The 13,408-nt window shown below is 48.2% G+C and overlaps 1 protein-coding gene across 1 annotated transcript; it reads left to right on the plus strand.

Annotated features, from left to right (window-relative positions):
- Positions 1–7,167: 7,167 nt before the first annotated feature.
- Positions 7,168–9,265, plus strand: RHOV (ras homolog family member V). Its single transcript, XM_037056046.1, has 3 exons — positions 7,168–7,483; positions 7,682–7,740; positions 7,946–9,265. Exons 1-3 carry the CDS (start codon positions 7,276–7,278, stop codon positions 8,387–8,389), a joined length of 711 nt encoding a protein of 236 aa, XP_036911941.1. The 5' UTR covers positions 7,168–7,275; the 3' UTR covers positions 8,390–9,265.
- The last annotated feature ends 4,143 nt before the right edge of the window (positions 9,266–13,408 follow it).

The raw sequence follows: 13,408 nt of genomic DNA on the forward strand, positions 1-13,408 counted from the left end.
TGGTATACGCCCTCACAGGAATTGAACCTGCAACCTTTTGGTGTACAGGATGATGCTCCAACCACTGAGCAACCTGGCCAGGGAAAACTAACTTGTATCTTGCTGACAAAATTTTAATTTGAGACAAAGGAAGGGAAAGGAGTTGGATTTAGAAATACTAGCTTTATATAAACTTAAATATGAACAAAAACTAGAACCTTTCAGATAAGTACTTTCACAAAAAATTAGTGAAAGCTGATTTCCTGCTGGCTTGGAAAACCCTGCTGTTTCTAGTTTTGAGCGCCATGGTCTTTCTGAAGAGCAGGCTGGGATTATCCACAGGAGCAAAAAGAAGTGTATGAGTACTTAGGGTAAGCAGCCCTCCTGGTTTTAGCACTTTAAGTTCTGTTTCCTGGGACACCATTAGTCCTGCTCACCCTAGTCTGAGCTAGCTGGCCCCCAGTGACATAAACCCGGAGGAAAAGAGAAGCTGTAACCTGGAACTGGCTCCTGTCTCCCTTTCCAGCTCATTCAATCCACTCCCTCCCTTCCTCAGATTGAGCTTTTAGTTCCAAAATGGACCACACTCTCTCTTTCCCCTCTGGGCCTGATTCCTGCTGTCTCTTCAGGTTGTTCCCAAGCCTTCTGTGCTGGATTCACACTCACTCCAGATCCAGCCAGACCGGTGAAGTTCAGCAAGTTCATGCCTGTATGGCCACACCAGTTGTTGAAATACCCACTTCTCTGAGTGTGTCCCTGTAGTTCCTCCGTAGAATACAGCCACTAGGGTAACCAACCTTTGGCATCTCTGGGCCACACTGGAAGAAGAAGAGTTGTCTCGGGCCACACATTAAATACATTGTGACACAATCACAAAAACAATCTCATCATGTTTTAAGTAAATGTACGATTTTTGTGTTGTGCTGCATTCTCAGTCCACCGGCCATGGGTTGGACACCCTTGCATGGGTTAATGTCAAGCACACCAGAGGTCTAATAAAAGCTGCTCTAGCACAGGACTAGTATCTTTCTAAGGCCATACCAGTTGCTAAATAATCGAGATATCTCTGATTACACCTATGCAGAGTGTGAATTTATATAACCAATGCCAAAAAGAATTTGGAGTGATACAAGTATTAATTGGATATTTGTTTATTCGGTGCTCTTTTTGTAAAACTGCTGATGTTTGTCATGGTCATGACTATCATCGGTGCTCTAGGGTTAACCCTGGGGACTTGAACAGACCTCAGTGGCATCAGGCCCCAGCTTCTGTTCAAGAGGAGGCTTTGGGCCACTGGAACCAGTCTTTGGGGAAAAGCATTTAAGGGTTTGATTGGGCCCAGATCTTGGCCATTTGGACAAGTACATATGGCATCAGGGAAGGTGGGGCTACCCACCAGCCTTTCTGTCCTTTGGCAGACCATGCCTCGCCGTTCATTCATTCATGCACTCATTCCACAAGTAGTGAATGAGCCCCTGGCATGAGATGCCACTAGACTGGGGTGGTAAGAGCTTGCAGTTTTACAAGACCTTCCCTGTCTTCTAGCTACTTACAGTCTAATTACAGTATGAGGTGTGCACACAGCAAACACGGAATGTTCTCAGAACTTGTCAAACAGGGAGCTTAGAGAAAGGGGGTTGATGTTGGGCAGAGCAAAGTGGGGGAACAGATGAGCCCTGTTTTGTTCACTGGGTGCTCAGCACTTGCCACAGTGAAAAACCTCACAAAACAAATGAATGAGAACAAACCATTCATAATCCTGCCAGAGGTAACCACTGTTGACATGTTAGTGCATTTTCTTTTTTCCCCTAAATATACAATAAACATATTTTTTAAACTCCAGGAATATTTTTTTCAAAAGTAACATGTTCATTGCAGAAAAAAATGCTAATAAGCAACATAGTACTAATAGCCAACATTTTGAATGCTCATTCTTTGTCAGGCAAAACAAGCTTCTCGCTTAGTGGTACTGACTCACAGTTTGTGTCCTTACAGGACTCTCTTGTAGTCTAAGTGGACACTTTTTAAAAAATATTTTATTTTATTTATTTTTTAGAGGGGAAGGGAAGGAGAAAGGGAGAGAAATATCAATGTATGGTTGCCTCTGCCGAGGACACACAATGTATCGTGTGTCCCCTGCCGGGAACTGGCCTGCAACCCAGGCATGTGCCCTGACTGGGAATTGAACCTCGATCCTCTGGTTCGCAGGCCCATGCTCAATCCACTGAGCTACACCAGCCAAGGCATAAGTGCACACTTTTTAAAATACTTGGGCTCAAATTGTTTATATTATTCTGCATTACTTAACATTATCTTTTAATATTTTCTCATGTCATTGGAAATTCTCTTAAGGATCATTTTCAGTGACTTCTTGCCCTATGCTGGGGGCACTCTAACTAGGGGATGTGGGTGTGGGCAGCAGCTTTACCTTCTGTCTGTGGCTGACAGGGGTTCACTGTAGGTTTTTGAGTGGGAGAGGGGCAGGATAAATTTATTGCCTCAGGGAGCTTGGGTGCACTAGAAATGAAGGAAACAAAGTCAGAGAGGCAGATATGAGGTGATTATCGTGGCAAAGGGAACCTAAAGGAAGAGGGAAGCCGGGTACTACTTCAAAGAAAGGATGGAGAAGAAAGGAGAGGAAGGGGTCCAAGTGCATTGTGAGGTTTGGGAACTATTCAGGCTCCACTCTTTCCAGTTCACAGGCTCCGGAGAATTATGCTACCATTGTCAGAAATGAGGAAGTAGAAGGGGGAGTCCTTTTAGATGAATGTTTGCAGTGGCAACTCCTACAGGTGTTTCAAAAATACCAGCCAGGGCTTGAATGCAAGGTCTGGTCAGGGAAAAGCCATTAGTAGTTGGGATCAGCAGGATGGAGAGAAAGGCAGGGAGAAGCTGAGGCTGAGGCTGAGTGTGGGTGACGGGTCAGGGCAGATCAGAAGCCGGGGAGACAACCTGAGCCTTGGGAGGGGAGGTTGAGGTGGCAGGGGTGGGGACCTGGGGCTGGAGTCCTGGCTAGCGAGCTCCTGTTCCAGAGGCACAAACCCAGCCCAAGCCACTGAATTTGCCACCAACTCCCCTGCAGGACACAGGCACATGGACCAGAGAAAATCTCTGGAAACCCATTTAATGGAACCTCCCAAAGTGTGCAGTCTGATTATTGTAGTATTATTGTCATTAGTGTGTTAGTAAATAAGTGGCTTTTTCCCCAGCTTTATCGACGTATGATTGACAAAGAAATTAGGTATTAAGTATGAAAATTTTTTTTGCATCCTGTTTTTATTTCACGGCTTTCTAACCTGCTCACCTGCATCTCTGGGCTGTTCTGAGCAGCAGGCCTAGTGGTTTGGGGGCCTTGGAGTGGGGTGTGCAGATGGAAAAAGACTGCTTGAGGTGCATTTCACTCACAAAGAGCCCCTGGGTGGAACTCTGTGTAAACACTGCCTCACTACTGATATGGTTTTGTTAACCCCTTTTTCAGCAGTAAGCAAATTATGGCGGTGGTGGGGGCAGATTTCTTTTGCTTTATTCTTACTGAGTTGAGTTTTGGCTGTGGGTATCCCAAGGTAAGCAGTAATTTTGAATAAGATAAGGAATTAACAGAAATGCCTAAGAATGTGACCATGCCTGAGGGTGGGCTTGTGGATTGCTGATTCTGGGACTGCCACTTAGTAGCTTCTTTGATCTTAGGGCAAGTCCCCTAACTCCTCAGGGCGCCAGTACACTCACTCCTCTCTTCCCAGCAATCTCACTTGGGTTCTTATGAGATGGGGCAAATAAAACCTTTTCATAAGGCTAGAGCCCACTCCAACTGTGTTGGGTATTTTTTTAAATTTTGTTTACTTACTTATTTATTTATTTTTAGAGAGAGGCGAAGTGAGGGAGAAAAAGGAGAGAAACATCGATGTATGAGAAATACATCAATTAGTTGCCTCTTGCACAACCCCAAATGGGGACCTGGCCTGCGACCCAGGCACGTGCCATGACCTGGAATTGAACCAGTAACCTTTTGGTTCTTGGGCCTGCACTCAATCCACACAGTCACACCAGCCAGGGCTGTGCTGGATGTTTCTGAAAAAAAAAAAAGTTATTACTGCCATGATTCAATGTCAGGGTCACATGTTAGGGTTTTTTGTTTTCTTTTGTTGTTGTTTAATAAGCTATATTTGAACAGTTTAGATTCACTGAAAAATTGAAAATGAGAGAGTCCCATATACCTCACACCCAGGTTCCCCCATTAGGATCATCTTACATTAATATGGGACATTTGTCACAATTAATGAACCAGCATTGATCCACTATTATTCACTAAAGTTCAGATTTTATTCAGAGTTCCGTGTTCCTCTCTGTGTTCCAGGACCCACCCGGCACACAGCACATGTAGTCGTCATGTCCCTTAGGCTTCTCTCGACTATGACAGTTGTGCAGACTTTCCGTGTTTTTGATGGCCTTAACAATTTGGAAGAGTGCTGGACAGGCATTTTGTCGAATGTCTCTCAATGAAAACTTTTCTGATGTTTTTCTTATTAGACTGGGGATCCTTCTTCCTGTGAGGAAGACCATAGATAAAAATGCCATCACAACGTATCATATCAAGGATACCTACTATTTACGGGACTTAGTGATGTTGATCTTAATTTTGATCACCTGGCTGAGTGTTCAGGGCTCTCCACTGTAAAGTTACTCACTTTTCCCCCATCACTTCATACCGTCCCCTTTGGATGGAAGTCACGATGCACAGCCCATACTTAAGGAGTGGGGGTTTAAGCTTCTGGAGGGTAGAGTGTCTACATACATTATTTGGAATTCTCCATGGGAAATGTGGCTATTATCCCCCTTTTAATGTGTTCAATCATTTATATCAGAATAGACCTGTGGATATTTATTTTATACTTTGGGCTGTAACCCAATAATCCTTTATTTAGTTGCTCACATTGTTTCAGATTTGGCCTTTGGAAGCTCCTTCAGTTGGCTCCCGTGTCCATCTGTCGAGCTCCATCTTCCTGTTGTTTTGTTTGCTTAGCACTTCCTTCCTTTTGATTCTACAAAATATGCCAGGCTCATCTTGTTATTTTCTGCCCCAGTCCTATGATCAACCATTTCTCCCAGGAGAATGTCAGGGGCAAGTTTCAATCTTAACAAATGTGTTTTCTGGCTGGAAGGTGGGACAGGTGATCTGACAGGTGGACAGAAATAAGACTCAACCCACCCTTAGCAGGTGATTTTCCCAGCAGTAGCAGCCAGAAGTGCAAGTCCTTAGCTGAGAAATAGGTGACTCACCAGCTCCCCCAGGTTGTCTCCTCCCTCCCTCTCTTTCGGACAAGACTGTCCCTAAACCAGTTCAGACAGAGGGACCTAGGTCAGAAAGTGTCCCCACCCATGGGACGAGAGATGAATGGCCTGTCTCGGGCCAAGTGAAGGCTTTTACCCATGCCCAGCAGACACCACCCCCCATCTGTGTATTATTTATACTCCTCCTCCTTGCAGAAAGGATTAAAACAGGATTACCCTTAAATTTACAGCTACAATTAAACTATTATTAAAACCTGGGTAAAAGGACAAGAGCACTGTGAAGAAGAGCCTGTGTGTGTGTGTGTAGTAATTTTGTCCAGACACCTGGACTGGGGTGACTTGCTTAGGTTCCCTGAATTACAGATTGCTAGCACCAGAAGGGCTTTCAGAAATAAAGACACTTCGCCTGTCATTTTATAGCACGGAGATGGATCAAGTGATATCTCAGGAGTCACATAGCAAATGAGCTGAAGAACTAGGAATACAGTGACCAGTCTCATTGATGTTCAAATCCCCATTCTTGCCTCCCTTTCCAGGAGACTAAAAAGAATAGTTTTTGAGATCTTCTGTGGAATACAATGGTAAGGCAATACTTTGGGGCCTCTTTCACTTGCTAGATGAATAAATGTATGTGGATGTGGCTGAGAAGTCTCCGAGACTATAAATAAGAATTATTAGCATCCCCAGACATTTGGACACAGGAGATATAGGTGTAGGCATAGTGAGATAGAACTGGAGAGTGGGGGTTCTACCATTTCCCCACAGCCAAGATTTAATGGTTAAATCAGCAACGTTCTAGCTATTATTCTTGACTTTTGATTTTAAAAAGGAGGAGGAGAAGAAAAGGAAGGAAGGGAGGGAGGCAGGGAATTTCATGGGTAAAATCCCAGAAACCTGGGATTCTGAGACTTTTTCCAAGAGATTCAGAGATTTGGATTTGTGGACTTTTATACTACAAGCTATCTGAGAAATAGGACTATCTCTGTCTTTTTAAAAAAATATTCATTGCCTTCTTCCCTTCCCAACATTCTCCCTGCAGAATCTCATGAATGACGTGTTTTGAATGATTTTTGTATAGGCTGAGATGAAAGACTGCCTTGGAGTTCAGAGAAAGGACTCTGGGCCTCCTGTCACTTGGTGGTGTGGCTGCAATAGAGGTGAAATTAACAGCAGGCTCCTCTTCACTTGCTCTTTTGGTGACGTGCCTAGGCCACCTGCAATAGCTTGTCTCAGTCTGTAAACTGCTTCTAGGGTGAGGACAGTGTGTGGCCCAGACAGGCATGTGCTTTTGATGATGATCATGATGAAGATAATATTAGGGGTTTTTCGGACTTGGAAAATATTCACATGAAGAACTGTCCTTGAAAACCCTCCCCAGCTAGTTTCTCCAACGCCCTGAGTTCTTTCAGCAGAGCAGAGCCCTACCTCGAAATGGTACATTCCTTTCCGTTGTGCTTGCTCTTGTGTTTATCTTCCGCGCCTTCATAATCTGTGTATTTTTTTAAATCATCTTTAATTAATAAAATTATTATCCAGACTTTTAAATACCCATACAATCATGTGTCAGGTTTGTTTTAATTTGAACACGTTTAATATGAACTGGCTTCATTTCGTGTTCAGCAACTTGCTTCCTCCTCTTAAAGATAAATCCTCCATATGTTTCTCTGACAAAATACCTAGACCTACTTCATTTTGGCGACTCTTTGTCCTTGTACCTGTGTGATTCTCTCAGTGTCAGCTCTAGGCCCAACTCTCTTACCCCCAGGTTTTGAGATAGCCTGGCCTCGTGCGTGTGGCGACTGCCGGGGGAGCGCCCGGAGGAGGCCGGCCAGGTGGGCGGGGTCGGGCCGCTCGGGCTATGCAGATGAGGTGGGCGGGGCCCCACTTATACTGGCGGTTAGCGGCGCCGCCGCGCCGGGCCTCGGCAGATTCTGTCAGAGGCAGCCAGCGGAACCGGCTTCTCCCAGCGCAGCAGTGCCTGGTCCTGGGCTGTCCCCGGAGCGGGCCATGCCCCCGCGGGAGCTGAGCGAGGCCGAGTCGTCTCCGCTCCGGGCCCCGACCCCTCCCCCGCGGCGGAGCAGCGCAACCCCAGAACTGGGCATCAAGTGCGTGCTGGTGGGCGACGGCGCCGTGGGCAAGAGCAGCCTCATCGTCAGCTACACCTGCAATGGGTACCCCTCGCGCTACCGACCCACGGCGCTGGACACCTTCTCTGGTACGTTCCACAGCCCCGGCGGCCACGCGGCTGAGGGGTGGGGTTGTGCACAGGGGGGCTGGGGCCGGCTAGCCGGCGGGAGGGCACGGAAGCCCCCCGCGAGGGAGGCGGGACCGGGCCCCGAGGTGGCGCTCGTGAGGCCTGGTGGGGCCCAGGACGCCTTCCTAACTCAGGCTCTCCTCCGCCCCGCCCCTGCAGTGCAAGTCCTGGTGGATGGAGCCCCTGTGCGCATTGAGCTCTGGGATACAGCGGGACAGGTGAGAAGCTGGGAATGGTCTCTACTAGCCTGGGGGTAGGTGGTCTCGAGGTTGGGAGGACCCCAGATAAATCAGGAATGGACAAGGCCTTGGGCCTTTGGTAAAGAGTCTCAGGTCTCCAACCCTATGTGAAAAGCGAATTCCTGAATTCCCGCGTGCTGTAACAGGGAATAATCCTACTAATGACCTGGCATTCCCATCCCAGGAAGACTTTGACCGCCTTCGCTCCCTCTGCTACCCGGATACTGATGTCTTCCTGGCCTGCTTCAGCGTAGTGCAGCCCAGCTCCTTCCAAAACATCACAGAGAAATGGCTGCCTGAGATTCGCACTCACAACCCCCAAGCGCCCGTTCTGCTGGTGGGCACCCAGGCCGACCTTAGGGATGATGTCAATGTCCTGATTCAGCTGGACCAGGGGGGCCGGGAGGGCCCCGTGCCCCAACCCCAGGCTCAGGGCCTGGCGGAGAAGATCCGGGCCTGCTGCTACCTTGAGTGCTCTGCCTTGACTCAGAAGAACTTAAAAGAGGTGTTTGACTCGGCCATTCTTAGTGCCATTGAACACAAAGCCCGGCTGGAGAAGAAACTGAACGCCAAAGGTGTGCGCACCCTCTCCCGCTGCCGCTGGAAGAAGTTCTTCTGCTTTGTTTGAACAGCTGTGGCAGAGTAGGGAGCAATAGGCGTAAAGCCACAGACATCTGGAACCAGGGGCAGGGCCAGGCCACCCCATGAGACTCAGTCCCTTCTGAACACTGAGGACATGGGCCTCTGCCTGCCCACTCATGCCAGGGCGAGCCCATGGCCTGGAGGAAGGAAGGCTATAACTTCGATTTCTGTGGTCAAGGCTTACAGAGAAATCCCATCACTTTGATTTTCATGGGATGGTCCTAACAGTGTCAGCCATCTCCAAGCAGTTTGGGATCCAGTTTCCTGTTTCTTATGGGCCCTCAGGTCAGGCTGTCTGAATTAGGACTCCTGTAGTGGCTCCCCCCACTCCTTGGCACAGGGGTGAGGAAGAGCCCAGGGAATAGCTAGGCGTCTTGGACAGCTGGAAGGTGTGCAGCTCTAGAGAAGTTGGGGATGGACTGTGTAAAGATAGAAGTCAGTGAGAGATGGAGAGGGAGCAGAGAGCAGGGCCTTAGAGCCTTGGGACTGGAGACAGGTTGGGGAGGATGAGGGAGATCGGAGAGCGAGGCCTGGAAAGAGTAAGAGTGAGAAGGAGAGCAGAGAAGTGGGGCAGCTGAGGAGCAAGGCTGACACCTGGGCTGCCCTCAGCCCCCGAGGCCAGGGAGGGCGGGGCTGATCCCTGGGAAAAACTGGGTCTCACCGCTCCCTAGCCACTGCCCAAACTGGCTGGGCCAGGAGTGGGGCAGGAAGTGAGATGCAAGGCCCGGCAGAGGAGGGAGAAGCTGCAAACTAGAACCTGAGGGAAGAAAGGGCTGGAGGGTCACCTTTTTCTCCAAGGTCACAGCCTAGAAAGTAGGGCAGCGCCGAGTGTGCAAATAAAGACTTAAGTTTCTGAAGCTAATGGTTTGTGTCATTTCCTAGAGTGATCAATCCATTGCTCTCTCATAGCCCTCCCCAAGGCTCCACAGCGTGGATAGAGACTGGTTGGGTACCACAAGACAGAGGCTAAGTTGAAAGGTGGGGGCTGGACTAGATGAGGCAGTGTGATGGGAACCGGACTAGGGGTTGGGAGGTTTGGGTCTCCCCGCTTGGGGCTTAACTGGTTCCCAGGAGAGCTAGCGTGGGAAGCAGCTTGGAAACGGGTTTCCCCAGGTGTCAGCGCCAGAGCTTCTTTCCCATGACCTCACCAGGTGGGTGGTGCCCCTCCCCTCCTCCTTTCCAGAGCACCTTGCTCAGTGCTGAGGCTCTGGGGCAATCCTGAGCCCTCTAACTCTCCTCCTCTGATCCTTCTAACAGTTCTCAGGGCCCAGGGGCTTAGGTTGGGGGACCCCCGCTGCTTTACAGCATGAGCACAAAGGAACCCCATACAGCCTAAACCTCAACCAGTGGCCACACTTCTTGGACTTGGCATTGGTGTGACCCAGTCTTTAGCTTTGGCACTCAAAGTTCACATTAGGACCTAGTCAGGGTACCAGTTGTCAACAATTTAAATAGAAGTTTGGTCTTCGAAGTCCTGGGGTAATGAGGGTTCATTTTGTGAGGACCTTGAGAGGAGCAGGAATCCAGCAAACCCTATTCTCTGGATTGGAGCTGGAAGGAATGTAAAAGGCCACCTTGGGGGTGGGGGTGAGGGGTGAAGGGGCACTTCATTTACCTTGAGGCGAGAGATAAAAGGCAGTATCTCACTTGATATTACCAAGCAGCTGTAAGAGCTCTTTGCAGGCTCTAGAATTGGGTACCTGGATGTTACTCCCGTGGAGGTGTTTCTAAGGCACACCTCGACGCCTGCCAGTCAACTGCTGGGCCAGGCAAGCACTCATCCTGTCTCAGCCCAGCCCCCTCTGCAGGAAGTACAGTGTGTGTGTGTGTGTGTGAGAGAGAGAGAGAGAGAGAGAGAGAGGCTGCCTGAGGGACAGAAATCCCAGTGGAGTGAAACCTCAGATAAGCCCCAAGTTTAGTTTTTGCCAGGACTGTCCAGCCCCTGCCCCTCCAGGGCCCATCCCCCAGAACTCCAGTCACCTCGCTGCACTTTGTGCCCTTGCTGGCTCGGTCAGGTCCTGAGGGGTCTGAGGCTCCAGCTCCACAGCCCACTGTTACCTCAACCCTGCCCGACACACCCCACGCTGGGGCAGAGACCTGGGTTCAAGGTGGGCTTTGGCATCAACCATGACCTTAGGCAAATCTTGTCTCTGTGCCTCAGTTTTCTTATTTGCAAAATGAAAGATGCAGGACTCTGAATTAGAGATTTTCAAAACTGCTCCAAGGAGCCTGAGGTATACTATGGATTGGGAGACAAAGCCTAACCAGGTAACCTCTGACCACTGCCCCCCAATTCTTCCCCTAGTCTGTGATGGTCCCAGTGCATCCAGGGCACAGAGGTTCCTCTCCTGCTGGGTTACTGAGCCTGCTCAGCGCCTCCATCATCTCACCCCTGCCCCCTGCCACTGCCGCTTTCTACACCAGTCCCTCCAGCCCTGCTGCCTTCCCTCTGGCTTCTCCCACTCAAGACTGTTACCAGCTTTTGTTACTAGCAATGAACTCCCAGCTCCTCATTTCGGCATTCAAGACCCTCTCAACTCTGATGCCAACCTGGACCAGGCCAGCCTGTCCCAGTGACTTCAACACCTCGATCCCCAATTATTTATCGATTTCTGACTCCAAGTCTTTGCTTTTGCCGAATCCTCTAGTTTGGAAAGTGCCCACATCGCATGGCCTGTTTCTTCTCTAACCATTTTCCAATATTCCCCTTCTCCAGGAAACGTCTCTTACTGTATTAGTGTCCGTGCTGCCCTCAGTGCATTGAAGACACTCAGCTCGGTCCCTCACTCAAGCTGTATCTCCCCAGCTAAACACAGAAAATCTCATTCATGCCCCATAGGGTCTTGGGCTCAAACAATGTTTGCTGCTGGTCTTTAAGTGCTTAAGATAAAAAGTCAACTAGTGAGCCATGGAGGGGATCCTGAGGGTCAAGTTCAGCCCCAGGTGCTTGTCACTGAAGCCTGGGGACAGGCCTAAGAGTGTGGCTCGCTGCAAGGGCCCTCTGCAGTGCAGGGCCCAAGCCCATGCAAGACCTGAGGGATTTCCCTCTGGTTCCAAACCTATCAGCTCTCTCTGCTCTGTCTTTATAAATAGGTCTCTCTCTACTTTTTCTTTTTTTCCTAACCCTTTGCCCACTTTTAAATTGAATTGTCTTTGTTGTTGACTTTTAAGAGTTCTGTATATTCTGGGTACTAGACCCTTATCAAATCTATGATTGCAAATAATTTTTTATTTATTAATTTAGAGAGAGAGGGTAAAGGGGACACAGAGAGACATTGATTTGTTGTTCCACTTATTTATGTATTCTTTGGTTGTTTCTTGTATGTGCCTTGACCAGGAATCAAACCTACAACCTTGGCTTGTAGGGACGATGCTCTATACCCAGCTAGGGCTCTCTCTCCTTTTCCAATACTGTTTTTATCTCTCTCTCTCTTTTCCTTGCCTCTTTTCCCTAGTATTCTCCACTGTTGAATCTAAATTTTAGGGAATATTGATTATACTAACTAGATAAAATTCTGTTTCTTATGTGTACATTCATACCTATGCCCCTATTGATATAAATTGTTTTTAATGTCTGTATTTAACTCCTTAGTGGATTTAAAAATATATTTGTTTTTCCATATAAATACTCAGAAACATTGGAAAATTCAGAGAATTAGAAGATTACAAATGTGCTCATAGTGTTAAGTCCCAAAGATAATAACATTTTGATAAACTTTCTTCCAGTCCTTGGTTATATACATATTTCTGAAATATTTTTCTTGATCATGTTGTACATACAGGGTTTTTTTTTTGCTTTTTTCACTAAGTTTATTTTAATCCTCACTCAAGGATCTGTTTATTGATTTTAAAGAGAGAGGAAGGGAGGGGGAGAGAGAGAGAAACATGCGCACCCCCACTGGGGGCCGAACCAAAGCTGTTTGGTTGTGCAGGCCGGACAACAGAGCCACCCGCCCGGGGATCATTCAAAATCCTGACAGTGTTATTTCATGTTATTATAAAATCTAACCAGAGGCTGTAACCATAGTGTATGTTTGCTTACTATTTCACCCTGACCATGATTTCTTCAAGCAGATTTCTTCTCCACTTGGGGTCATTAAAGCCGTTTAACTTCTTTTTTTCTATTATAAATAAGACTACATCAACAGTTGGTTACTTTTCCCATCACTGCTTGGTGACCACCCACAGAAAGAAACTTCTTCATCTTTGGCGTAGAGACTGGGCCCAACACAACCCTGAGCTACTTAAAGAGGAAGCTTGGGTTCCTGTGTATGTGTGACTTGGCGGGGAGAGGCTCTCTCTATGGGAACACAACTAGCAGATTGTACGTGCTTAAAACATACCAGGTCATGACAGGATGTGTAGACACTATACGAGTATATTTGTGTTCATGTACATTTCTCTGTATCCCTGTTTTTGCTCTTGTGTATTTAAGGTGGGTGTTGTCTTTGTGCAAAATTCTGAATAGCTCCATATCCTTGCGAGTCTGTGTCTATGTCTGTAAATGCTGGTGTCTGTCTTTATCCTGGATGTGTACAGCTCTGTGCATGTGTGTCTGGATGTCCAGCTGTGTGCCCTGAGAGTGTGTGTTATACGCAATCCTGTGAGGGGGGTATGGTGGCCTCTGTGTCTGTGTGTGCACATCAGGGTTTGGCCTAGTTTCTCAGGGAGGGGGAGGCTGTGTCTATGTGGCTGCCTGGGCCAATTCTGTGTGGATATCTGTCTCCGTGTGTATCTTCTACTGGGTGTGTGTGCTCAACCTGGGCTGGTGTGTGAGTGTATGTGCGCCTGAAGGGGCTGTGCCTCGCTTGCTTTTCCCCTGGGAGCAGAATGGTGCCCAGGGCGGAGGCGACACACCCTCCCTAAGCTCCCTGTTCTCCTGGGAACCAGCTTGGGAGAGTGAGTGAGACCTAGAGCAGATCGCGTCAGGAGCATGGGGCCCCTTTTGCAACCAGCCCAGGCCCCAGGCAGTAACTGTGGCTCTCACAGGTCAGCCCTGCCCACT

This window comes from Sturnira hondurensis, unplaced genomic scaffold (genome assembly GCF_014824575.4).
Source record: "Sturnira hondurensis isolate 20B ecotype Veracruz unplaced genomic scaffold, ASM1482457v3 Scaffold0008782, whole genome shotgun sequence".
Taxonomy (NCBI): Eukaryota; Metazoa; Chordata; class Mammalia; order Chiroptera; family Phyllostomidae; genus Sturnira; species Sturnira hondurensis.

Coding starts and splice junctions, on each gene's coding strand:
- RHOV (XM_037056046.1), top strand. CDS start 7,276: ATGCCCCCGCGGGAGCTGAGCGAGGCCGAGTCGTCTCCGCTCCGGGCC. Junction 7,484..7,681: donor GGCGCTGGACACCTTCTCTG/GTACGTTCCACA, acceptor CCGCCCCTGCAG/TGCAAGTCCTGGTGGATGGA. Junction 7,741..7,945: donor TCTGGGATACAGCGGGACAG/GTGAGAAGCTGG, acceptor TTCCCATCCCAG/GAAGACTTTGACCGCCTTCG.